The sequence below is a fragment of the Anolis sagrei genome, chromosome 2 (assembly GCF_037176765.1).
Source record: "Anolis sagrei isolate rAnoSag1 chromosome 2, rAnoSag1.mat, whole genome shotgun sequence".
In the NCBI taxonomy this organism is placed as follows: Eukaryota; Metazoa; Chordata; class Lepidosauria; order Squamata; family Dactyloidae; genus Anolis; species Anolis sagrei.
The window spans coordinates 284,244,375-284,271,317 of NC_090022.1; the positions used below are offsets into that span (position 1 = coordinate 284,244,375).

The 26,943-nt window shown below is 41.3% G+C and overlaps 1 protein-coding gene across 15 annotated transcripts in view; it reads left to right on the forward strand.

Moving 5' to 3' along the window:
• Positions 1–7,986: 7,986 nt before the first annotated feature.
• TCF4 (transcription factor 4) overlaps positions 7,987–26,943 on the forward strand; it is a 366,815-nt gene continuing 347,858 nt past the window's right edge. For 3 of the 15 annotated variants that reach the window (XR_009630573.2, XM_060761280.2, XM_060761282.2), the window contains exons 1-3: positions 11,702–11,957; positions 12,807–12,898; positions 14,635–14,707. Coding sequence is in view for 14 of the 15 variants with exons in the window: in XM_060761280.2 (XP_060617263.2) it covers positions 11,897–11,957; positions 12,807–12,898; positions 14,635–14,707 (226 nt within the window). In the remaining variant the exon portion in view is untranslated. Of the gene's footprint in view, positions 8,744–11,263; positions 11,366–11,701; positions 11,958–12,806; positions 12,899–13,906; positions 14,019–14,176; positions 14,202–14,225; positions 14,298–14,634; positions 14,708–26,943 lie in introns of those variants that run through there. The other 12 variants (XM_060761281.2, XM_060761291.2, XM_060761283.2 and 9 more) reach the window with 11 other exon arrangements.

Consider the following 26,943-nt stretch of genomic DNA (forward strand, 5'->3'; position numbering starts at 1 on the left):
GTCCAGCTCTCACATCCGTAGGTTACTACAGGGAATACCATGGCTTTGAAAGGGTCAGGAAGAATGTTTAAAGATAGTGTAAAGAGTAATAATTCCCTCATTTTACATATGATTAATAGTTTCCCACTTTTTTCCATATATGATTAATTTTCCTGATTACTTTTCTTTAGAGTTACTATGAAATACTAAAAGTAACCAAAGTAAGATTTTCCTATTCAATAGCGTGCATATCCATGAGTATTTGAACAGCATTAGAAATAGGCACCAACAAACATACTGAATTTGCATCCCTAGGACAAAAGAGCCAGGATGGGGATGAGGGTCAGGTAATACTTTTTGAGGGTCAGATAACAATTTCTTATGCATTTACAATAAACAAAGTAAAGATGCAGGAAGGGAAGAGGTAAGGCTTTGGAGCAGTAAAGGATTGTATATACTTAGTTGAAAATGGCAGTAGAGAAGGACGGGAAATTAGGAGCAAGTGCTCTGAGGTAACTGGCAAGTCAGAGCCTGCAAAATGGCAGATAACGAGCTAACTGAATGGGATAGATTTATTTTTCTCGTACAGTGGACCCTTTGTATTCTTTGGGGTTTGGTCCTAGGACAGGCCTGGGCTAATTTTGGCCTTCCAGGTGTTTTGGACTTCAACTCCTACCATTCCTAACAGCCGGTAGGCTGTTAGAAATGGTGGGAGTTGAAGTCCAAAACACCTGGAGAGCCAAAGTTTGCCCAGGCCTGTTCTAGGACCTTTCTGTGGCTACCAAAATCCAAGTCCCATTATTATATTCAACATTGTAGTAAAATGGTCCTTATCTACCCTGGAAAAATCAAGGTTTGCTTTTTGGAATTCTTTTTCTTTTTGTAAGGGAGGTATTTTCAAGCCATGAATGTTTGAATCCATGGAGGATCGATTGTATGGCATTTTTTAAATCAAGATTCCAGTACTTTACTTCGAATTTGATGAGTGAATTAAAATCATTTTGTTGGACTTCTTGACAGGAAAAGCCATTTAGCAATAGAAGCAATTGCCTATAGAGGAGGTGTAACTGTAGAATAAATGTGGTTTGACATCACTTCAACCACCACGGTTCAGTCCTATGGAATCATGGGAGGTAGAGTTTGGTGAGGCACCAGCATTTTTGGCAGAGAAGGCTAAAGGTCTTGTAAAACTACAACAACAGAAGTCTTTAAAAGAGGCTGGAGAGTTATTTGCTGGGAATGTTTTATCTGAAAATCCTGGACTGAGCAGGGAGTTTGAACCAGTGGTTTAGGAGACGCCTTCCAACTCCATAATTGTATGATTTAAAACATATTTTTAAAGTTATTGTAATTTTTAAGTTATTGATAGCAATTGCAGGTGGTTGCCTGGTACCATTTTAGAAGAGGAACACTTAAACTCCCACATGCAGGGGCGGCTCAACCCATTACGCAAAGTAAGCATTTGCAGTATAGTTGCTTTTGCCCAGGGGCGCTCTTGAGGCGCTCTTGGGGGAAAATAGACCTTGACATATGTGAGCTGTAGTTACTGGGATGTATAGTTCACCTACAATCAAAGAGCATTCTGAACTCCCCCAATGATGAAATTGAACCAAATATGGCACACAGAACTCCCATGAAAAACAGAAAATATATATCAGTGATTGGTTTGGGGGGGGGGGCACCAAAATACTGTTTGCTTACCGTTGAAAATTACCTAGGCCACCTCTGCCCACATGAGAAGACTCTTTGGGTCCTTCCAGACAGGCCCTATATGCCAAGATTTGATCCCAGGTTTTCTGCCTTAAACTGGATTATGTGTCCACATTGTTAGATAATCTGGGATAAACAGAAAACCTGAGAATAGATCCTGGGATATAGGGCCTGTCTAGAAGGGCCCTTCTAGGACATCTTATGTAATGTCCTTATATCCCAGGATCTGATCTCAGGTTTAAACTGGATTATATGAGTCTACACTGCCATATAATCTGGGAGGAGCAGATAATCTGGGATCATATCCTGGGATATTAGGACAGTGTAGAAGGGCCCCTTGAAAGATCCTTCCAGACAGGCCCTATATCCCAGGATCTGATAAACAGACAATCTGGGATCACATCCTGGGATATAAGGACAATGTAGAAGGGCCTAGGATGGCTGCTGGTTTGACCTACACAACAGGGCTGAAATGAAAAGTATATATTTACTTTTTTGTAAAATATATCTTTAATAAACAACAAAAACAAACAGGTTTTTTATAGTATCAAACAACATATATGGGGAAATACCACATAACACACAATTTAATAAACTACAGGCAGTCCCCAAGTTACGACCCAGATAGGTTATGTAGGTTTGTTCTTAAGTTGAATTAGTATGTAAGTCAAAACAGGTACATTATTTTTGAAGTGTAACTCCAATCATACACACACACACACACACACACACACACACACTATGGATAGCATAGGAAAGGGTTAACACTCCCCCCCCCCTCCCCATGGAGATTGTTTTGCTGTCTGCCCCTGTACAGAAGATCGCTCACTTCCTGTCCCTGTGATAGTTGGATTTTGAAAAAAATGGTTTGTTGTGAAAACAAGAACTGGCAATAAATATTCAATGGAGACACTTTCCCCCCACAATAATAACTTTTCCAGGAGTGAATTTCCTTTCCGAGGGGAAGAATTGTTTCAATTCCGTTAGTCTCACCCCCATCCTTAACTCTGGGCCCCTTCTACACTGCCATAAAATCCAGATTATCAAATGAGATAATCTACATTATCTGCTTTGAACTGGATTATATGAGTCTACACTGTTTATGAGTCATTTGTGTGTCAGATGTTTGTAACTTAAGGACTGCCTCTATTTTTATTTATTCTTTCAGAAGCGAACCAAGGGAACAATTGTAATGTATTTTAAAAACGCAAAGTTTAAAAGCTTGGTATTATACTAAATGTCCTTTGACCAGTAGCTGGCCACTTGGAGTCCTTCTGGTGTTGCTATAAGGAGGTCCTCCATTGTGCATGTGGCAGGGCTCAGACTGCATTGTAATAGGTGGTCTATGGTTTGGTCTTCTCCACACTCTGCATCTCTGCATCTCGTGGTGCCAGAGCAGTCTGTTCAGCACCTTCCAAGTTGTCAAGTCTTCCATGTGCCCAGAGCTTTTGCCTGCCACTTTTGGACTCTCACTTGCTGAGGTGTTCCTGCAAGTATCCCTGTGGATCTTAGAAAACTATTTCTTGATTTAAGGCACTGGCGTGCTGGCTGATATCCGAACAGAGGATGGGACGAAGATGTCACTGCCTTGGTCCTTTTGTTATTGGCTGCTACTTCTCAGTGGATGTCAAGTGGTGAAATACCTGCTAAACAGTAGACTTCTGGTGATAATGTGACATGTCTCATTAAGAGCCATATCCATTGTTTTAGCTTGGTGAGATGCATTCCACACTGGTCATGCATACTCACTAGCAGAGTAGCAAAGTGCAAGGGCAGATGTCTTCACTGTATCTTGTTGTGATCCCAAGGACTGCCTGTACAACAAGAACACCTGAGAAAAAGAAGCTCTGTGCAGGAAGCTGCTTTTATTGGGGTGTATATAATTATTTCAGGAAATAATGCCTGACTGCTCATTGGAGGGAAGGATATTAGAGGCAAAGATGAAGCACTTTGGCCACATAATGAGAAGACAGGAAGGCTTAGAGAAGACAATTATGTTGGGGGAAATGGAAGGAAAAAGGAAGAGGGGCCAACCAAGGGCAAGATGGATGGATGGAATCCTTGAAGTGACTGGCTTGACCTTGAAGGAGCTGGGGGTGGTGACGGCTGACAGGGAGCTCTGGCGTGGGCTGGTCTATGAGGTCACGAAGAGTCAGAAGCAACTGAACGAATGAACAACAACAATAAAGAATTAATGCAGTGTGGCACCACTTGACCTGCCATGGCTCAATGCTATGGAATCAAGGGAGTTGTAGTTTCATATGGTCTTTAGTTGTAGTTTCATGGGTTAAAGCACTGAGCTGCTGACTGAAAGCTTGCAGGTTCGAATCCGGGGAGCGGGTGGGCTCCCGCTGTTAGCCTCAGCTTCTGCCAACCTAGCAGTTCGAAAACATGAAATGTGAGTAGATCGATCGGTCCTGCTCCGGTGGCAAGGTAACGGCACTCCATGCAGTCTTGCTGGACACGTGACCTAGGAGGTGTCTATGGACAATGTCAGCTCTTGTGCTTAGAAATTGAGATAAGCACCACCTCTCAGACTCAGATATGCCTAGGATTAATGTCAGGGGAAACCTTTACTTTACCTGGGGGTGTCATGATGGACTGGGTCAATAGTAATATCTAATGGTAAGCTAAGCACCAGGAAAGCAGACTGAGCATGAACAGGAGCATGCATATCTATCTGCCTGCCTGTTTATCTAATCTCTTCAGCTTAGAAATGGAGATGAGCACTAACCCCGGTAGGCTGTTAGGAATTGTGGGAGTTGAAATCCAAAACACCTGGAGGGAAGCCAAAAGTATGCCCATGCCTGGGGTAGGTGCACCCCGAACCAGAACTGATGCTCTCATGCAGGAAACTGTCCTTATGAGCTTCTCAGCATTGCCTTCTTTTCTGCAAGGGCATTCATACAGTAGAATCATAGAGTTGGAAAAGACCTCATGGGCCATCCAGTCCAACCCCCTGCCAAGAACCAGAAATATTGCATTCAAAGCACCCCCGACAGATGGCCATCCAGCCTCTGTTTAAAAGCTTCCAAAAAGGACCCTCCACCACACTCCGGGACAGAGAGTTCCACTCTTAAATGGCTCTCATAGCAGGAAGTTCTTCCTACTGTTCAGATGGAATCTCCTTTCTTGTAGTTTGAAGCCATTGTTCTGCATCCTAGTCTCCAGGGCAGCAGAAAACAAGCTGGCCCGCTTCTCCTCTCACATATTTATACATGGCTATCATGTGTCCTCTCAGCCTTCTCTTCTTCAAGCTAAACATGCCCAGCTCCTTAAGCCGCTCCTCATAGGGCTCGTTCTCCAGACCCTTGATCATTTTAGTTGCCCTCCTCTGGACACATTCCAGAGAAGCTTCTGAGCACAATTCCAAGTGCTGGCTTTGGCTTATAAAGCCCTGAACGGTCCTGGCCCAGTTTACTTGTCCAAACGTATCTCCCGCTACGATCCACCTAGGGCCCTGAGATCATCCGGGGAGACCCTGCTCGTTGTTCCCCCATTATTGCAAACGCGTCTGGTGGGGACACGGGATGGGGCCTTTTCTCTGGTGGCCCCTCCCTCCCAAGGGAAACTAGATCTGCTGCATCCCTCTTGACCTTTCAGTATCTTTCATCAGTTGTGGTGCCCAGAATTGGACACAATATTCCAGGTGTAGGCTGTTAGGAATGGTGGCAGTTGAAGTCCAAAACACCTGGAGGGAAGGCAGAAGTTTGCCCATGCCTGGGGTAGATGCACCCCAAACCAGAGCTGATGCTCTCATGCAGGAAACTGTCTTTATGAGCTTCTCAGTGTTGTCTTCTTTTCTGCAAGTGCCTTCAAAGGTGGAACTGAACTTCACTTTTTGGAACTCATAGAATCATAGAATCAAAGAATTGGAAGAAACCTCATGGGCCATCCAGTCCAACCGCCTGCCAAGAAGCAGGAATATTGCATTCAAAGCACCCCTGACAGATGGCCATCCAGCCCCCAAAAGCTTCCAAAGAAGGAGCCTTTACCACACTCCGGGGCAGAGAGTTCCACTGCTGAATGGCTCTAACAGTCAGGAAGTTCTTCCTCATGTTCAGATGGAATCTCCTTTCTTGTAGTTTGAAGCCATTGTTCCGCGTCCTAGTCTCCAGGGAAGCAGAAAACAAGCTTGCGCCCTCCTCCCTGTGGCTTCCTCTCACATATTTATTTATTTATTATTTATTGTGTCATCAGCAACCATACCATTGTATTACATTTCTAACAGAACAAAACAAACACAGAGATTTAAAAAAAACGCACAGAGATTTTGCAAACTTGGTAGTTGGTTAAATGTCCTTTGACCAGTATCTGGCCACTTGGAGTGCCTCTGGTGTTGCCGCAAGAAGGTCCTCCATTGTGCATGTGGCAGGGCTCAGGGTGCATTGCAGCAGGTGGTCAGTGGTTTGTTCTTCTCCACACTCGCATGCCGAGGATTCCACCCTGTAGCCCCATTTCTTAAGATTGGCTCTGCATCTCGTGGTGCCAGAGCGCAGCCTGTTCAGCGCCTTCCAAGTCACCCAGTCCTCTGTGTGCCCAGGGGGGAGTCTCTCATCTGGTATCACCCATGGATTGAGGTGCTGGGTTTGGGCCTGCCACTTTTGGACTCTCGCTTGCTGAGGTGTTCCAGCGAGTGTCTCTGTAGATCTAAGAAAACTATGTCTTGATTTAAGTCGTTGACGTGCTGGCTGATACCCAAACAGGGGATGAGCTGGAGATGTCTCTGCCTTGGTCCTTTCACTATTGGCTGCTACTTCCCGGCGGATGTCAGGTGGTGCAATATCGGCTAAGCAGCATAATTTCTCCAGTGGTGTGGGGCGCAGACACCCTGTGATAATGCGGCATGTCTCATTAAGAGCCACATCCACTGTTTTAGCGTGGTGACATGTGTTCCACACTGGGCATGCATACTCAGCAGCAGAATAGCATAGTGCAAGGGCAGATGTCTTCACTGTGTCTGGTTGTGATCTCCAGGTTGTGCCAGTCAGCTTTTGTATGATGTTGTTCTAGCACCCACTTTTTGCTTGATGCTCAGGCAGTGCTTCTTGTAGGTCAGAGCACGGTGACTCCCAGGTATTTGGGTATGCTGCAATGCTCCAGTGGGATTCCTTCCCAGGTAACCCTCAGAGCTCGGGATGCTTGTCTCTCTCACATATTTATACATGGCTATCATATCTCCTCTCAGCCTTCTCTTCTTCAGGCTAAACATGCTCAGTTCCTTAAGCCGCTCCTCATATGGCTTGTTCTCCAGACCCTTGATCATTTTACTCTTCACCCCATCCCTCCGGACTCTCTTTCCAGGCTGGACTGCCTCCCTCCATCTTGGGTTGACTTTCTAGCCTGGCTGTTTACCTCTCTATGCTTCCTTCCTGCCTGGAAGGTTGGTGGTTTGAATCCGCAGGACAGGGTGAGCTCCCATTGTTAATCCCAGATTCATAGAATCATAGAATCAAAGAGTTGGAAGAGACCTCATGGGCCATCCAGTCCAACCCCCTGCCAAGAAGCAGAAATATTGCATTCAAATCTCCCCTGACAGATGGCCATCCAGCCTCTGCTTAAAAGCTTCCAAGGAAGGAGCCTCTACCACACTCTGGGGCAGAGAGTTCCACTGCTGAACAGCTCTCACAGTCAGGAAGTTCTTGCTCATGTTCAGATGGAATCTCCTCTCTTGTAGTTTGAAGCCATTGTTCCTTGTCCTAGTGTCCAGGGCAGGAGAAAACAAGCTTGTTCCCTCCTCCCTATGACTTCCTCTCACATATTTATACATGGCTATCATGTCTCCTCTCAGCCTTCTCTTCTTCAAGCAGGAGAATGAAATATTATAGGTATCAAGACATACATGTTCTGTACAAATTGTTAATGGGCCACAGCTCTCCAGGGCAGAGAGTTCCACTACTGAACAGCTCTCACAGTCAGGAAGTTCTTGCTCATGTTCAGATGGAATCTCCTTTCTTGTAGTTTGAAGCCATTGTTCCTTGTCCTAGTCTCCAAGGAAGCAGAAAACAAGCTTGCTCCCTCCTCCCTATGACTTCCTCTCACATATTTATACATGGCTATCATGTCTCCTCTCATCCTTCTCTTCTTCAGGCTAAACATGCCCAGCTCCTTAAGCCGCTCCTCATAGGGCTTGTTCTCCATTGTACTCCTCACCCCATCCCTCCGGACTCTCTCTTTCCAGGCTGGACTGCCTCCCTCCATCTTGGGTTGACTTTCTAGCCTGGCTGTTTACCTCTCTATGCTTCCTGCCTGCCTCTCTCTCTCCCTCTCTTTCTCCTCCTTGTAATCGTCATTCCCTGTAATCGCCGACGCGGCAGGAGCGAGCAGAGGCGGCAGCAGCAGCAGCAGCACCAGCCACGGCGTTTTTCCCCCTTTCCTAAAGCCACCACTGCATTCCCCGGATGTGAATGGATTACAATGTCTCTTTCAGGGAAAGGCATTCCTACTACTACCGAGTTCTCCGTAGGGGAGTCCATGGTGGGGATGAGGAGGAGGAGGAGCAGGAGGCGAGAGCTGTAAAGTTGGAACAACTTTAAGACTTTGGTTTTCTTCTTCTTCTTTTGGCGTTGTTGTTGTACTTGTTGTCAAACAAACAAGCAACCAGAGACTTGGATTTTTCTTTCTTTGCTTCCTTCCTTTGCAAATAGTTTTATTATTCAGCAGCCATGTGTCTGTTGTAACGAAGGACACACGAGGGAAAGAAAGTTGCTGGAGCTTCCTTTTGTTACTGTTAACAGTTGTTTTGGTTTTTTCTACTAAAGCAACCTTTTAATTTTGCTTTCTTTTTGGGGGTGGGAAGACTTTGGTGTCTGGCCATTGTTGGATAACTCGAGGCACCAAAAGACAAGCAACCCCATTCCTTTATCCGATGGCAAAGTTGTTTTTGTAGCTTTGTGGACTTGTTTTGTGGATCAAGACGCATTAAAAGTGCTTTCCAATTTTTTGTTGTTGTCGAAAGAGTCAAACATAAAAGCACCTTTGCAGAAGATTTCCATTTTAACAAAAAAACACCTTCCCTTTTGGAATATTGTGAACATATTTGTGGCCATTTAAGGTAAAGTTGTAATTTCCTCTTGGAATGATATATATTTTCCTGTCCTTTCTAAAAGAAATATATTTAAATGTTCATCCCAGCAGTGTTGCTTCTTTCTAAAACTTGATACAAAGTTGTGCATTGAGCTGAAGCTGGTGTATGCCATAATGATCGTATTCACACACTTGAAACAATAAGCGAGTAAAATACACGTGCATGAAAGTAGGGGACAATAATAGGCACCGTGCGGGTGCCAAGAAATGTGTTTAATGGGTTGTTGTGAGTTTTCCGGGCTGTATGGCCACGTCCCAGCAGCATTCTCTCCTGATATTGCACCTGCATCTATGGCAGGCATTCTCAGAAGTTGTGAGGTCTGGGATTTATATATCTGTGGAATAATATCCAGGGTAGGAGAATGAACTCTTGTCTGTTTGAGGTAGGTGTGAATGTTACAAGACTTCATCACACTAGAGAATGAATCCACTTTAAATGCCTCTTGCAGAATTCTGGGGTTTGTGGTTTAGTGAGGCTGTTAAAGGCTCCTCCCTAAACTAATATCCAGGGTAGGAGAATGAATTCTTGTCTGTTTGAGGTAGGTGTGAATGTTACAAGACTTCATCAATCCACTTTAAATGCCTCCTGCAGAATTCTGGGGTTTGTAGTTTAGTGAGGCTGTTAAAGGCTCCTCCCTAAATACAAACCCTAGAATTCTGCAGGATAATTTATATCTGTTTGAGGTAGGTGTGAATGTTTCAATTGGCCACCGTGATTAGCATTGAATGGCCTAGCAGTTTCAAGGTCTGGCTTCTTACTGCCTGGGGGAATCCTTTGTTGGGAGGTGATTAGCTGGCCCTATTGTTTCTTGGCGTCCTATGGCATCCTTGAAGTGACTGGACCGACCTTGAAGGAGCTGGGGGTGGTGACGGCCGACAGGGAGCTCTGGCATGGGCTGGTCCATGAGGTCACGAAGAGTCGGAGACGACTGAATGAATGAACAACAACATTGTTTCTTGTCTGGGATTCCCAGGCAGTAAGAAGCCAGACCTTGAAACTACTAGGCCATTCAATGCTAATCAAGATTTATTTTATTTATCATGTCAGGAGCGAACCAAAACAGTTCTATTGCATTAAAAGCAAGCAAACAAAACACAAAGTTTGCAGGTTTGGTATTCTATTAAATGTTCTTTGACCAATAGCTGGCCACTTGGAGTGCTAATCAAGGTGATCAATTAACTACTTCATCACATGGGGGAAAGGACTCTTCTCTTTTGGAGATAGGTGTGAATGTTTCAAGACTTCATCACACTAGAGAATAAATCCACTCAAAATCCGGTTCCTGCCTCCGGGAGAATTCTGGGGTTTGTAGTTTAGTGAGGCTGTTAAAGGCTCCTCCCTCAACTACAAACCCCAGAATTCTGCAGGAGGCATTTAAAGTGGATTCATTATCTAGTGTGATGAAGTCTTGAAACATTCACATCTACCTCCTGCCTCTTGCAGAATTCTGGGGTTTGTAGTTTAGTGAGGCTGTTAAAGGCTCCTCCCTAAACTACAAACCCCAGAATTCTGCAGGAGGCATTTAAAGTGGATCCATTATCTAGTGTGATGAAGTCTTGAAACATTCACATCTACCTCCAACAGACAAGAGTCCTTTCTCCCACCCTGGACATTCCAGATATATAAACCCCATTTTCCTAGTTTCCAATAGACTTCTCAACCTCTGAGGATGCCTGCCATAGATGGAGGTGAAACGTCAGGAGAAAATGCTTCTGGAACATATGGTCTCCCACCCTGTACATGATTCCAGATATATAAACCCCATTTTCCTAGTTTCCAACAGACCTCACAACCTCTGAGGATGCCTGCCATGGATGGAGGCGAAAGGTCAGGAGAAAATGCTTCTGGAGCATGGAAAACTCACAACAACACAGTGATATTGGCCAGGAAAGCCTTCGACAATACAATGTATTTAATGTCTCTTCCATTCATTGTTTTAAGGGTATATTTACATTGCTGGAAGCTAAGAAGGGGGGACTCAAGCGAGGCCTTGGTTGTGGCAGCAACATTTGGGGAATTAAAAGTAGAATGGGAGGGAGGTGTAGAGAGGAGGAGGAAGAAGAGGAGGAGGAGGCTGGCATAGTCTGGAGAAAACTTGTCTGCAAAGCCAGCTGAACGCTCAGTTTCGGAAAAAAAAGTTTTCCCTGCCCCGACATTTAAATAGATGCGAGAGAAGACCCCAGTCTCAAGAAGCACAATGCAACCACCCCAAAGGAAGAGGGAGGGCCGAACAATAGGTGTCCCAAACAATGAGGCCAGGGCTGGTTGAGGAAGGGCAAGGGGGTTCCACTGACTCTGTTACCCCCCCTCCCCTCCCTTCCCTTGGTTTTGGCAAACTCCGTATCACGTGTATTTCCAGCGCTGTATAAAGTTGCTTCCCTTCCCGAGGATGGTGCCTGTGCGTCGTTTGTCGGCGAGGAAGAATTGATTTTGCCCAATAAATCTCCGAAGGGCGAGGGATTGGGGACGTGGAAGGAGGAGAGGGGGAGGGAGAAGAGAGAGAGAGAGAGAGAAGGAGGGAGGGAGGGAAGAAGGAAAGGCACCGGCAACTGGCGTGTGGGTTTTTCCAGCGGCATGGAAGAAAACGAGGTGCCTATTTGCTTTCCTTGCGCGCTAGATAAGAAATCTATCTATATTTCTGATCTATAGGGATCGATTTCCTTCAAGGGGGGGGGGGGGGGAGGCAGTGTGTTGGGGAGGAAAGGATGGCGGGGGGAACCCTTTGGAAAGCGGGTCTCGCCACTCCTGAGTGGAGTTGCCTTCTTTCTTTCCCTCCCCTCCTTCCCTTGGCTGAACTTGCAGTCCGGCTTGTTTGGGTTGCTCGGTGTGTGCGTGCGTCGGGGGGCGGCATCGTGGTTTGTGTCCCCTCCACCTTCCTTCCTTCCTTCCCCCTCCTTCCTCCTCTTCTTCCTCCTCTTCTTCCTCGCTCTATCCACCCCCCCGACGCCCCCCCAAACAGAGTTTGCCTTCGGAACCGGGGCTTCTTTCTCCCTCTCCCATCCATTGAGTCCGGGGAGAGGCTCCCCTCGCCTGCCTTCTTTCCCCTTCTTCTTCTCCCACTCGCTGCCTTTCTCTCCAGGCGCGTTGTTAAGGTTGGTGGATGCGGTGATTCCCCGAGCAATGAAACCCAGAGCTCGGGGCTGTGGGCGGAAAGGGAGCCTCTTCGCTTCTCTCTCGGCCGGTAGGTACCCCCCCTCCTCCCTCCTTTCCCTTCCCTTTAAACCTCCCTTTCCCTTTAAAATGGAGTTGAGTTGCGGCTGGTGCTCAGGGAAGGCTTTGGCGGTGTCTCCACGAGGGTCCAATTCGGGGCGAGGGATGCCGTGGTGGTCCCCCGTTTTCCTTCCTAACCCTCTCCTCTTCTTGGCCTGAAAATGCCCAGAAATTAAAGAGACCTACTTGTCAAGGGTGAAGACTTTTTCTCCCCCTTTTTCCTCGTCCCTTTCCAAAATATTTCAACTCGGGTTCCCCATCTCCTCCTCTTCCTCCTCTTGCTGTCCCCTCCTCCTTTGCACCGGCCGAGTGTCTCCTAGTTTGCTCCCTTCTCAAAGACTTTGTGGATGGAATAATGACCTGGATAGGCGCCTTGGCACTTGGGGGAAAGGTGCCAAATAAATAATAATAAAGGAAGAAAGTTGGAGTGGCTGCTGGACGAGTTTCTACTCGGGGTTTCTCATTCATTGCTGGTTGAACCTCCTGTTGCATAAACGATGCTCTGAACGGCGCGGTTCCTCTCTCTCTTTCTCTCTCTCTATCTCTCTTTCTCTCACTCACTCTCTCCTGGATTTTGGGGTTAGTGTGCCTGCAACCAGGGCTCCTTCGAGCGAGCGGTGTGTTGGAACCACAGGGTCGCCTTTCCTGTCCGCTTCCTCGTTGTTGTTGTTGTTGTTGTTGCCTCTCCATCTCTCCCCCCCCCCCCACTCCATCCTCAACCTCTCCCTCCTCCCTTAGTCTCATTAAAAAAAAATCCGATTGTTGTTTCCTGTAAGGCTCGGGACTGGGTTTCTGATTGCGGTTATTTCCATGTTTCTAGGTTTGTGTGATTTTGCTAAAATGCATCACCAACAGCGAATGGCTGCCTTAGGGACGGACAAAGAACTCAGTGATTTACTGGATTTCAGTGCGGTAAGAAACAACGGTGGAAATTAACAACGGCTGTTAAAAAAAAAAAGGCAAAAAAAGTCTGTTAAACTAAACCAAAACAAAGCAAAAGAGAAAAAAAAAACCCTGTGAGATTTAAATACATTGAATAATTTTTAATCAGCAGCTAGACCCATGGTAAATATGCACTCTTTATTATTATTATTACTACTACTTATCAATTAAAATCTTGCTAAATTATCTGAAGGGGAATGGAAAATGAGATGTGCTCTTGCCATTTGACACCCTCCCCCCATTCAAAACAATCCCACACATCCTCTTTAAATATTGCTGGATGTTTTTTTTTAATCATCTTTTTGGGTGAATAGTAGTTTATGTTTAACACTCTGAAAGTATGGCTTGCACGCCAACTGACTGATGTGATGATGGTGAATCAGTTCCTTGCAGAGCGTGCTCTTAGTTCTTCCCTTGTTTCATGTTTTGGCACATGGAAGGTGAAAGGAAATCCAGAACAGTTTTCAAGTTTTCGCTGAAATCTCAAAAGTGCTCTGTTTTTATCAATGGACGAGTTGCAACTTTCCTGTGGAACCCCCTTCCTCTTCCATTAATGGCTAGTACGGTGTGAGTGTGTGTCATTTCTTCTAAAAGACAAAGAAATAGCTTATCTTAGGCTTTACCTAACAGTTATAGTCCTAAGGCCAAATATTAACCAAGTCCTGGGTAGCACTTCCTAATGCTCTTTTGCCCCCCCCCCCTCCATCCACTCCTGCTTTTCTCTCTCTCTCTTTCTCTCCATCCCTGCTTTTCTCTCTCTTCCTCCTAGTCTTCCCCCCACTCCCCCCTTCCAATATGTCAGAAGTCTTCATTTATTTATTCATAAAGAGGGGGGGGGGGCACCAAAGATAAGTCAATTTGGTGTAGGATGCATTTGTGTCTTTAAACAGTTTCAGTGCTGGAAGGGAGGGAGGGGGGCAGGAAATCCAGCTTGTGGGCAATCTCGGTTTGCAGCCCTCCTCAAGACTTCCCTTTCGAGAAATGGCTTTGGGAAGTTTGGCTAGGAACTATAGCCCAAGGCAGCTCTGTAACCCCCAGTTTCCTAGCTGTGCCTATTCCATTTGTTCCTTTGCTTTCTGACTCAGGGAAGGTGCGTATTATCCACTAGGCACGTTGAAGAAGATGGAAACCAATTAGGGTTGAAATAAATGCTGGAGAGTGAGAGAGAGAAAAAGAGGGGGGGGGGGGGGAGAGAAAGAGAGAGAGAGAGTGAGTGAGAGGGGAGTCTTGCTTCAGATTGCTCTCACGTTAAGAGCCGAGATGAGAATTTAGGGCAGGTGGAACTTTGCATTAATATTGTTTGGGTTCACATGTGACAGACAAATCCTAAAACAGGATGGAAATGGATATAGCAACATTTATGACCAAGGTTTCAGCCACAAACTTTTTTCTTTACGTTTGTCAGTATAAATGTTTCTGAAGGTTTTAAAAAAATTCCTCCATCTATTATGGCTGGGATTCTGGAGTCCCTCCCCCACAAATCTTATGTTGCTTGGAGAAAGAGTGAAACAAAAAAGGGGGCAAAAATGATGGAATATAAGACTGCAGATATCATTGTACCTTTGTAAATGCTAAGACAGAAAGATATTTCAAATTTAAATAAGCCATTGTACCTTTTGTGTAGAGTTGGATGATATTTGAGCTATCAGTGAACATAGGGGGAAAGGACTGTTTACCAACAATAATGCCTCTTTGTTTTCTTTTAGATGTTTTCACCTCCCGTGAGCAGTGGGAAAAATGGACCAACTTCTTTGGCAAGTGGACATTTTACTGGCTCAAGTATGTACACTTTCTCTTTGGCAGTGTCCTTAGGTATTCTCCACCCCCCTCCCCAAACTGTGTGAATGGGTTTTGATAGTGTAACTGTGCCTTCGATTGAAGACTTCCATTAGGAATGCGATGGAAATCTTGTTTATGAATAGTGTCACATGTTTAATATGATACATTTCTTATTTCAAAACAAACAAGCAATTAGGTTATATATAGGATTAGTTTTAAGCACAATGAAGTTTTGGATATTTTAAAATTCCTTTTTGTCATGTAAGGAATGATATCTCTCTTCCTTCTGATGATACTAGTTTTCTATGCCCATAAAGAAAAACAATCTATTTTCAACTTCTGTTTGAATACACAGCCTCATTTTAAAATTCCCCCATTCCATTCTATGAATTGGCATTTATTGATGGGCTGTTCAGGGATCTACTAGATCCTGTGTAGATATTAATTCTGCACCAAGAAAGTTAAAAAAGAATGAATATTCTACTTTGACATCCTTAATGCTTGGTACTTCTTTTGAGGGTTGAATTAATGCGTATGTTTATTTGGGTTTTTTTCTACATATGTGACAAATGATGTAATGTTTTGCATTCAGCAGAACTAGACATTTTTTCTGTAGTCAGAAAAGAAAAGGTATCGTCATTGACGTAAGAATATAATGGTAATGCTAGGCAAAGAGAGTGTTTATATATCGAAAATAAAAACGTCTTCTCTGAGGCTAGCTAGGAGAAATGCACGTTGATTTCCCTCTCCACAATAATTTCATTTTGTGGTGTTATCCAACACTATTTTATGTAGTTCTATGGCTGTGCTTAAGATATATCTACAGTTAAGCAGCTGTGGTGTTTTGTGTATTTTGGCAACTGCAAACAGGACAAGTGTTCCTGATCCAAAGTTCTATATGAAGAATATTTCCAAAACAGATGTTAATTTTTGACAAGCCTTTACAAGTCTAGGGAGCTAGACTTGTAAAGCACCCAACATATAGGGTGGTAAAGTGCTCCTATGAAAGCCAGTAGAAAAATGCATACTGTTCTTCTTAGATTGTGAGGAATAAAATAAGATGTTCAGCTTTCAGCATATATTTTTTTTACTAGTTAAAGGATTTTGTTTGCCATAATGTATATATAAAGGATTTTCAATGGCTGACAAACTGAATTTAAGTTATTTTGTGTCTTTTGATACATCATTAAACATAGACTTATTATTATCATAATTTTAAAGTGAGAATGTCTCATAGAAAAACTGCTGTTTCAGTGTAATAATTAAGATTTCATTGATGAGGATTTATAAATGCACACTGACTCCGAAATACAATTTCTTGGATGTAAAATGCATCCAGTTCTATGGCATTTTAACCTTCCTAGGTTTACCATGTGTGGATTTATCATATTTTACAATGTTTTGTTCACAATTACTCTTTTCAGAGGAAGTGTAGTGTTTAGGGTTCTGTTGTTGTTGTTGTTGTTGTTGTTGTTGTTGTAGCATTAGAAAACATTAGTGACAGAATCAAATTGACAGTGATATTCAAGGAATACTACAGCTAACTATTGTTGTAGCAGGTATTAGTATTTTAAGAGACTTTTCCCAGTTTGTATATTTTGACACCAGTTCATGAAGCGGTTTTAAAAGAAACATTCTGAAAAAATAAATACTCATTAAAAAAAACCCCAGAATTATTTACACGTTTCTATTAATGGGAAAATGTCATATGCAAATAATTGAAAAGAAGCAAGACAAGCCCCAAACCCTGAGGCAAGGCAATGAGATTAGGTTTTGGAGATTAAAACAATTCCTCTTTTTTATAAACAATCCTAAGGTCACTGCCCCAAGTATACCTTCTTGTATGTAAATTCACTTAGAATTAGCAGACTCATTTAATAGTATATGGTACATATGAATGAGTGTCAGTTGCATTGTTCCTGGATAAGATTGGGATAAGGAGAAGGAGTAATATTCGATCCTACTTGGTTAAATAAAAGGTACGGAGGCGATAATGATGTAGTGTAGGTGTAAAGGTTTGTAAGGTACAATAGTATGTTTTGTGTTAGCTAGGTGGCTTGTGACTAGGTGACAGCCTTTAAAAATGGAACATGCAGTAGTTAGAGAAAGGTGACAAATGCAATAGGCTACTTAAACAACGATCCAAAATGCTAGAAGTGCATGTGACATTAAGGTGTACACAATAGTTCCTAGTGTGTTTTCTAGCAAATCTGCTGCCTTGTGCAGTTATATCTGCATTGTTATGATAAATAAATATGGTGATAGGTGTTTGTATTCCAAAGTGCTTGAGAATCACCATCAAGTTAGCATTTTAACAGAAAGAAAACTCAGCACTATTCTATCTTGTTGGCTTAGCTTTGCCTATTGACTCAGCTAATAGATTATATTTAGTAAATTGAGATTCAGATCCCATTTGCTGTCTCCTTTGGGAAGGATGCTCTATAAAGCTTTGTCTAGAGAACTTAGGCATTTGCTCATGTCTTCTTTAAAACTGGTACATATGTAATGGAAGGGTTAGCATTGCCAAGTTTTTGAAATTTTCTTTAGAAAACTGTAGATCCCAAATACAAGAAACTGTATGTGCACGGGTATGTTTTAATCCGCTCATTTAATGCACTGCTTTCTAGTGTGATTTGTTATGTGTGAATGAAAAGAAAGCGGGCCTGTATTTCCTTTAATCTTTAATTTTACCAATGTGGCCTCTTACTACCTCAAGAAATTGGGAGGCTGCAAGGGAGAAAGGAATGTAACCTGAGCCACAGGCCTGACATTCCCAGGGTGCATTTTTTCACATGAAAGGCTTTTGTCAACGCTGTAAAGGACCAGCAGTTTTTGTTTGATGTTTGCAGGTGTTCAGCAGAGAGCACTAAAACAATCCAGCCATGATGGTTCAGGGGCCTTATGACCTCAACGGGGAAAATTGGGGAGGACATAAATAATGCTTAAGGAAACTTCTCCAGAACCAGCCTCAATTCTGAGGCTATGGCTTTGCATCTTTTCCTTCATCAGCACCTTCAGGATATTGGACTCAGCTCCCACAACATTTAGGGACATGCTAGCTATTTTAGCAGATTCCCCACTCTTTGCCTACTTTGAGCTGTCTTTCCCACACTTCTAGAAATGCTTGCTGGTACATTTGTTTCTAAGAATGTCTCAGCTATGCACCATATGAATTGAAATGTATGGGTATGGTAATAAGACCAGTAAGTCCCATTAAACCAAGCTTTTTGGAACATGGCATTGAGTATTCTCGGAAAATAGTTTACATGAATTTGATGGTTCTTTTGCAGCCTCTTTCTAATGCTAGTTTGCCTCCTGTCTGTGAGCTGCCTCAATAAGTCATAGGTAAGAAATGCTCAGTTTCTGTTGATTAGTGCTGAGGATTTTTGGGACAAGAGTTTCCTATGAGCCCAGCGTAACTGGTTCTTTGTGCTTTGCAGCTGATCTCTTTACCCCTGGAGCTGCAGGCTTTGGCACCTGAACTCTCCGTTCAATCTTTTGTGGGAGCTCAGATAGTCATTCATTGATTTAAGGAGGATGGTTGTGACATAGATTGAGAACTGGTGCTACAGCACAAACACACACACTCACATCCATCCATCCTTGGGCCTTGTTCTCTATGTTCGGGTATGGTAATCCACCTGTGAGGGCCTTACTGCTTTGGGCAGCAGGTGGCCTCAAATGGGTCAGTGTTACTTCATACATTCCTGAACATGAAAATAGATGCTAAGGGAGAAGATTTCTAACCTAACTTTCTCCAGGATACAGAAATGCCCAGTCACGTGAAGCCGTGATTGACTTAAATTTATTATGGAATGGCTTTAGTTTACCTTCAGACGCTTTCAATTCAAAATGTTGCTTGTGTTTCTATAGGAGGATATTTTTCAGTGTCATTTAGTAAAGTAATTCCTTTTATTTTGTTTTTCTGTTGATAGACTTGCAGTTGTTAAAATATTGCCTTCTGCAATAGACAAAATTCGTTTGGTAGTGTAACAATCAGAATTCTTAACTGAAATTAAATATTAGACCACACTGTAACGTTTACTATATTTATTTTGATTGTTGTCTTGCTCACTTCCAGATTGCCTGGGTGGGAAACTATATATTTAAAACACATTTGACAAAAAAACAGACAGTTGTAACATTTCCTTGCATTACTGTTTCCCACTTTTTCCTGCCTGTCCCCCCCACGCTAATTTTTAGAACTGTGCCTGTCTATGATTAAATGCAAAAACAGTGGTTCTGCATATGTTTCTATTAACACTTGATAGAATTGTGTGTGTGTTTGTGTAAAGAAATCTTAGGCTCAGATCTAGTCTGTTAACAAGTCAGTTTGAATACAAAAGGAAGAATGGCTGTTTGCGATTAAGAAATAGGAAAAACATCAAGGTGTTTTATTGTATCTCAGAATCAATGTTGAATTTTGGTGTATAGATACATTTGATGGGATGTTCTGAAAAGGCAAGATGAGACTGAAACATTGAAAGTGCAGTCTTAGGCATGTATACTCAGTTAGTAGTAAGACCCATTTGGTTCAATGGGACGTAATGCACGGTGTGGGTATAGGATTACATCCTGAATGCTTTAGTTGAGTGAAAAGTATGTAAGAGAAGTATAGCACAGGCATGGCCTTTACCTAAACACTAAGGCATGTTTATTATATTGGCACATGATATCCCACTATTTCATTGATAGTATTGCACCAAAAATGCACTTAGTACCTACCTACCCTGAAAATCCATGAATCATTTAGGCTGCGATTCTTCAATGGCAGATGGCACTTATAGTGTTTAACAGTTTTCTCTTTGCTTTGTCTTTTGCAAATCATTAGGGATTTAAAGCACGCAAATACACACAAGCAACTATTCTAATGCCTGCCATTGCTTACATTGTAGTTATGATTGAAAAGAAAAAAAATGTTGCCCCCAACACCTACAAGTTCTCTCAGATGTATATCAGAAAATTATTTATGCTCCCATTTTTGTTGAGTTTTGGCTGGTGGGTGAGGGCTCAAAAAGTAGCATTCAGTTTAGAGAAACACTATATATACACAATGTTTCTCATAATTGTGAGATATACAGGGTACTGCAAAGAGATATGTACAGATTTTCCAGATTAACAATTCCGATATTTTTATTTTAGTACAATCTATTAAAATATAAACTTTTTTTTTAAAAAAAATCAACATTTTAATATTGTGTGAAAGTTAAAAAGGAGGCTCTCTTATTCTTTTGCAAATGAAACCTAGCCTGAGCTCTGGATTTCTGATAGAAGATGTTTTCATAAGATCTGTTTTATGAGATGATATAAGTGGTAATGAATTGCAAGATATTTAATACCTTACTGCTTGTATGATGAAATATAAAAGTACAGTGTTTACATTGTAAATTAGTTAGATTTAATGTAATTATGAATAGTAACACTTAATTTTTATATAGTACTTAGAGTATTCATTGGGTTTTGCACAGATTATATCAGTATTATTAGAACTCTGCTTGGAATTGTGTTATACTTTTGTTCTGAAACATGCATAGGCCCTATTTTGAGCAGAGTTGCTTAAAAATTGTGTCCTAATGGAGTACGTTATCTTAACGATGGTTTGGTCATTTCCAAAGAATCCTACTGGTTTAGATATACCAACCCTGAATGCTACGAGGGTAGTTGGGATGAAATATATGATATAAAATAGTCTTACTAAGTGGGAGTCTTTTAAAGAAGACATTCAGTGATATATTTTTCTCTTAAATGAAGGTGCAATACTAGAGTGTCCTCTGTGTTTTTAGTGTCTGTGTTGAATTAGTATCCAAGTAGCCCCAGTCCGCTCTCAAAGCATTGACTTAACAATTGAAGACAAATATCTGTTATGGAATCACACACAAAGTCATATGTTGTGCTTTTTCAGCTCTACTTTAAAAGTCTTAATGGGAAAGTGTGCATATACATAGGATTTATTTTGACAAAATGTTTGTGTAAAGTGCTGCTAGCATTCTGAGATCAAATCCATATTGTTGTTTTAAAGCGAGGATGTAACCTGTTAAATCCTGTGTAATTTATATTGGCATGAGGGTGTGCGGCCTACTCGACCAGAATGAAAAAAAAGAGGAATGAAAAGGTGATGGATTCAAACATTTGTCAAATCAGAAGTTCTACACACACACACACACAAACAGAGAGAGAGAGATGTGTAAGTCTAGAAAGTTTAGTAAAAAAAAAACCCAAAAAATTTAGATCAACTTACCCAAGGGTCAGTGTGAATACTGTCCCTTAAATTAAAATTGTAAAATTCAAGAGCTTGGTCCATCCTAGGGGGATCTAAAAGAAGCACCAATCCCTCCACTCTCTGCCATCATACCGCTTCTACCTTCTTTGAAAGTCTGAGTGGAGAAATGATCGTGTTGGCTGCCAGGGGCACTATCACCCCGACGCTGCAAATGAGTGCTTTCCCCTCTCCTTAGAATGACTCTCGGCTTATCCGCAGGTCTTTCAAAATCCATAATTTTGGCCCACAAACCCACACTTGCCTTAAACATGTGTATATGCCAGACATAGGCAAACTTCAGCCCTCCAGGTGTTTGGACTTCAACTCTCACAATTCCTATCAGCCTTCTAGCTGTTAGGAATTGTGGGAGATGGAGTCCAAAATGCCGAGAAAGCCGAAGTTTGCCCATGCCTGGTATATACGATATGAAGAGTTGCCGCTTAAGTGTACTGCATATAAAGAAGGCCACATACTTTTATCTTCTTCTGCCATAAATTGAATTGCTTATATGTAAATCCATTTAATTCAGTTGAACAGAATGGGGCTACCTTTTTCCAAATCTTCGTGTGCTTTTATTATTCATGTGGGAGCCAATCTGAATGTACTTGCAATTTTGTGTATTCAAAGAGGACCAAACCGAGCTCCTTGAAACATTTGTAATTTTCATGTTTCATATATTCACATTCCTATGACCATTCTAGTTTGGTGGTCTTTGTTTTGCATACCATGGTGGCACTAGAGTCGCAGTGGTTCTCAACCTGTGACCCTGATGTTTTGGCCTTCAACTCCCAGAAATCCTAACAGCTGGTAAACTGGCTGGGATTCCTGGGAGTTGTAGGCCAAAACACCTGGGGACCCCCTGGTTGAGAACCATTTTAAAACAAATGTTTGCTCCATGGCCCTCTGATTTAACTAGAAAAAGGAGGCATCGAAAGAAAGAAAGAAAGAAAGAAAGAAAGAAAGATAGATAGTTAGATCTCAAAGAGTTCCATTTCTCCCACTTCTGCTTGATGCACCATATTGGAGTGATGTGCTATCATATTAGAATGATATGAGAAGCATATTCATTGATTTATGGAAGGTTTATTAAAATAGCAAATAGAAACAAAGTTAGAGGTTTGTACTTTGGTTGGTTTGCTTTATAGGGTTTCCAAACAAGTTTTTGTTTATGTTCAGGTGTATATATATTAGCAAGGCTAATATCAGTGTGAAATATAGTTGATTCTTGAATTTTAACAAGTGCTGCTTAGGATTGGGTACTTTTGCAGAAATGTGTACCCTGTTAAAACACTGTGCCTTATACCCCATCCATCAGACATATCTGACTCATGAGATATTTGTGCACAGGCATTATCCTGCTCGTACACCCCATAGGAATGATTTCTGGGACCGAATACTTTTGATTCCAAGATATGCATTCATACACATGCACAAGTCCTTGTGCTCTTAGGAGTGCAGTGAATAAAACTCTTTTAGCATTTGACAAAATCAGCAAATTGTCTTTCACCCTAATAAAGAGATAATCATTTAAATAACAGATGAACTACTGTATATGATGAAGTGAAGTAATGAAAGTTTATGCCGTTAATTATATGATTCCCGCTTAAATGCACAGAATCACAAAGAAGTAAAAGACTTTCATAAACAGTTTTTAAAGCTTAATCTTTAATCTGTTATTATAAACAGAGTCACTTTGTAAGCACTGCAGATCAAACATTTACTCCTAATGGTAAACTGCATTTTATATCAGGAAGTTTGTGACTTAACAGAGCCTACAAAGGAACACAGTCCTGGTGGCCCCAGGCCTGTGGTTTTCAATGTTTGATATTATGATGCTATTTAGATCCATTCCCAGAAGGCAAGATAAGAGATCTGCAATTGCTTAATCAGGAACACTGTGTATGTTTGCAGTGGTCTGTATTTTAAAGATCATTTACCAAACTGTTCTTAAGTAAATGTTTGTCAATGTGTTGGACATAGTAAGAGGTGTAATGGAGAAAGGGATAAATTAAAATTGTGAAGAAATGCAAGCTCTGTGGAGAATCTGTTTGTTTCTCTCTTTTCAAAACCATTGGTTAGAGATCTTTAAGAAATTAATTGAACATAGAATAAATACCCAAATCTCTTAGGGTATTTATTTACAATGAATTTTGACATGGTGATCTTTTCCAAGTGCAGCATAGAGGCACATATATGTGTACCATATCTCCTAGATGGAAGTTGTGTTCTGTGTGGTCTTTAGAGAAAAGATTATTACATTTGTTTAGGGAGGGTTAATATGTTCAGACTTGGTTAATATAGATGTCCATTGTCCTCAGCTCTGTTCCTCAGTTTTTGTGCTGTGTAGAAAAATCTACTAAAAGTCATAAAATACTAGCCCTAGATTAATGCAATCAAGAAGCAGATGAAGTTGCATTTTTGTATAATCAGGCTAGAAAGAAGTACATTTGATCTTATTTTTTATTTCTTAAAGTAATGCCTGTAGCAATAAATAACCAATGGTTGGCTGTTAGAAATATAATATCAATTGGTTATTAATCTCCAGATAGTCAAAGCAAAACATGTGGATTTTTGTATCTTTTCATTTTCCCCAGTCTGCCAGTTGTTTTGAGATAAAGTCTTGTACAGCTCACATAGGGAAACAAATACTTAATGTTTTGTTTGAAAGTTGGAGTTTCCAAATAAGAAACTCTAGGATAGATATACAGTATATATGTGTATGTATATATGTACTATAGTTTAAGAACTGCTGCACCTTAGTGAGAGGTAATAATGCAGTAACATAGCTTTTATTATTAGGTACAGCCTGTGTATTGTAATGAACATCCTAGTGCTCGTGTATATACATAAAGTCCTAATAACATTTCCATATAGTTGCAGAGGGGAATAAGGCATGAAAAATAATACAGCAACAAAATGTCCTTCCGTCTCCTTTCTATCACCAGTCATTCTGCAATGTATGTAAAAATTCTTTTGGGTTGTTGTAGGTTTTCGGGCTGTAAGGCCAGGTTCTAGAAGCATTCTCTCCTGATGTTTTGCCTGCATCTATGGCAGGCACCCTCAAAGGTTGTGAGATCTTTTATTTGGGAACTATTGTCCATGGAAAAATCTTCAAAATGTTGTAAGAGAGACAACAATAACAACAAAATCAAGCATTTGTAAGGATCTGCTTTAAAATATCAGGTCACTTTCGGCAAATAATATTCCACTCCTAAATATTTGCAGTGAAATGCCTTAAAGTTAAGAGGCTATGGAAAACCAATTTTTTTAAACATAAAGCTTTTACTTTGTATTGCTAGGGCATAGTGTGTGTAGAATTTTCACTCCTTGATTATAGTCTTTACTTGAGAACAACAACAACAACAACTCTATTTATTTTCCACCCTATCTCTTCATGGGGACTCAGGGCGGATTCCAACATACAATGGCAAACATTCAATGCCTCCATAGAACAAACAAGTACCGACATAATAATCTCATAAAAGCCCTACATATGAAAACATTAGAACCTAACGTCAATAAGTTAAACTAAATGTCATCAAACAAAAATTATATAGTGACATAAAATCTGGACATAAAACATCCACGTTGATTTACAGAAGCTAACTATCATTCACAACGTTGTGTAGGTTGGTTGTGTGGCCAGTGATGGTAACTGGGCTAACATGAACATGAACTAGCAGAGTGCGGGTATGAAGTCGTTCTCAAGCAGGTTCAGTAGTGATTGCTCATTGTCTAATCGTCTTCCCCTCCATATGCTAGTGAGCAAAAATAAGTCTTCAGTTGTTTTTTGAGGGAGAGGAGGGAGGGGGGCGCTTTGTTTCTTTAGGGGGGGAGTTCCAGAAATGGGGGTGAATAAGCAGAACACTTTTCCCTCTACTCTGTTTAAGTTGGATAAATAATTTATATGATACCCAGTTAACTTTTTGGAAGTTCATCTTACATTTGTTCAAAAATAACTAATGTTCCAGAGAATAAATGTAATTTATGATGTAAGCTATATGGCAGATACAAAAATATGTATGTATATTTATGTACACATATGTATTGCTAAAATATCTAAAGTAATGGAAGTGATAATTTTGGAATAGTTCAGTTCCTCTTGACGTCAGCCATGAAATCCTAATTAATGTGGAACCTGCATCATTGAAGAGTCTTCCTGTTTTTTAATCCCCTGGGAGTGGCAAGGCACTCTCTGTTTAATTGGGTATGTTTTGGTTTTAAAAGAGATGATGCTGTCCTATCTTTGTCATTTTTTCTTTCTGAGCCAGTTTTGTCTTTCATTGAATGGCTTTCCACAGGAGACTGGTGCTGAGGATAATTCGTTATGAAAATCTGGATAGACCAGTTGCTAAGTAGCCTGCCTCTGAACACATTCTGCTTTGTGACCTAAAATGAAGAGAGATGTGCAATGTATTGTCGAAGGCTTTCACGGCTGGAATCACTAGGTTCTTGTAGGTTTTTTCAGGCTATAGGGCCATGTTCTAGAGGCATTTCTCCTGGCGTTTCGCCTGCATCTATGGCAAGCATCCTCAGAGGTAGTGAGGTAACCCTCACTACCTCTGAGGATGCTTGCCATAGATGCAGGCGGAACGCCAGGAGAAATGCCTCTAGAACATGGCCCTATAGCCTGAAAAAACCTACAAGAACCTAAGAGAGAGATGTGGCTTATAAAACCTTCCTTTGCTGGGTACCTGGAGGCAGTCTTTATGCGCATCAATACCCAGGAGTGTGGTCACTTAGAGGTTCTTGTTACCTCTCTCTAGATCTGACCAGTTTGTGCAATAATCAGGTTGATATCTGATAGCCAGGGTTCTCCTGGTTAGAGTTTAATCAACTTTATTTCTGGTTAAAACTATAATTATATCTGCCATAGGAAACATGAGATGTTATTGTTCCATGAGGGAGATATCAAAACTGACTACCGATCAGCAGCTAAATAGTCAGAGCCCAACTTAAATAGAGACATACCCAGAGCTGTGAAATCAACATGCCAAATCTTTGACTATAATTCTGTTTCTTTCATAAACAGCAATTGCATATTAATTAGTAACAACAATTTACTGGAGAAAAAAGATCTACCATCAGTTTGAGAATCCTCAAATTTGTGGAACATAAAATACTTTTGTTGGATTAAAATTTTGAAAGAGAAAGCTTTCCTAGATTCCTATGAAAGTGAAAATGCAAGAAATAGGCATTTAGTAAATTTTTTAGTTTATATGAGCATAATATATATTTACCATATCATTTTGCATTATTTTAAAACTTTATTTTGGAGCTAGAATCAGTTAGTATTATTCTGTGGACTCTGACTCTACCTGAGATTGCTTCCAACTCCAGAACTGTGACTCCACACGTCTTCAGAAAGCGAAAATGCAAGGTTCCTCTTTCTTTATTTTCTTTTAAAATATATGTCTCAAGTCCAGAGTATTTAAAGGACCATATTCTTTACAAACCAACTTATGCTTTGAGATCTGCTTGGTTCTCTGTTCCACCACTTTCTCTGGTAGGAACATGGGAGAGGACCTTCGCAGTGGTGCATCCAGGTTCCATTCCCAGAAACATGAGATATGAGCTTTTCTGTTCTGACAACAGTGACTCTAAAAAGGTCTCTTAATTGTGCTGGTGTGTGTGTGTGTGTGTGTGTGTGTGTGTATGTATGCGTTTAACAACGTATGCTTTAACCTGGTTTTGTTTTTCATTGTTTACTTTTGTTTTAACTTTTTTGTCTTGAGTTTTAGTGCCATATTTTTTTTTAATTAGTAGTAAGCTGCTTTGAGTCCCAAACTGGGGGAAAGGCAGGATATAATTGTCAATAAAGTGATTAATACTATTTACGGAATACAGACTCTTAATTGGCTATAGCCTCTAAACTCAGTAAAAATGAAGGGCTAACTATACTGTTACTTTTAAAGGGCAACACTGACTTTTTAAAGAGCACAACTATTATAACAGAATTGACTGTTTTGCAGTGTAT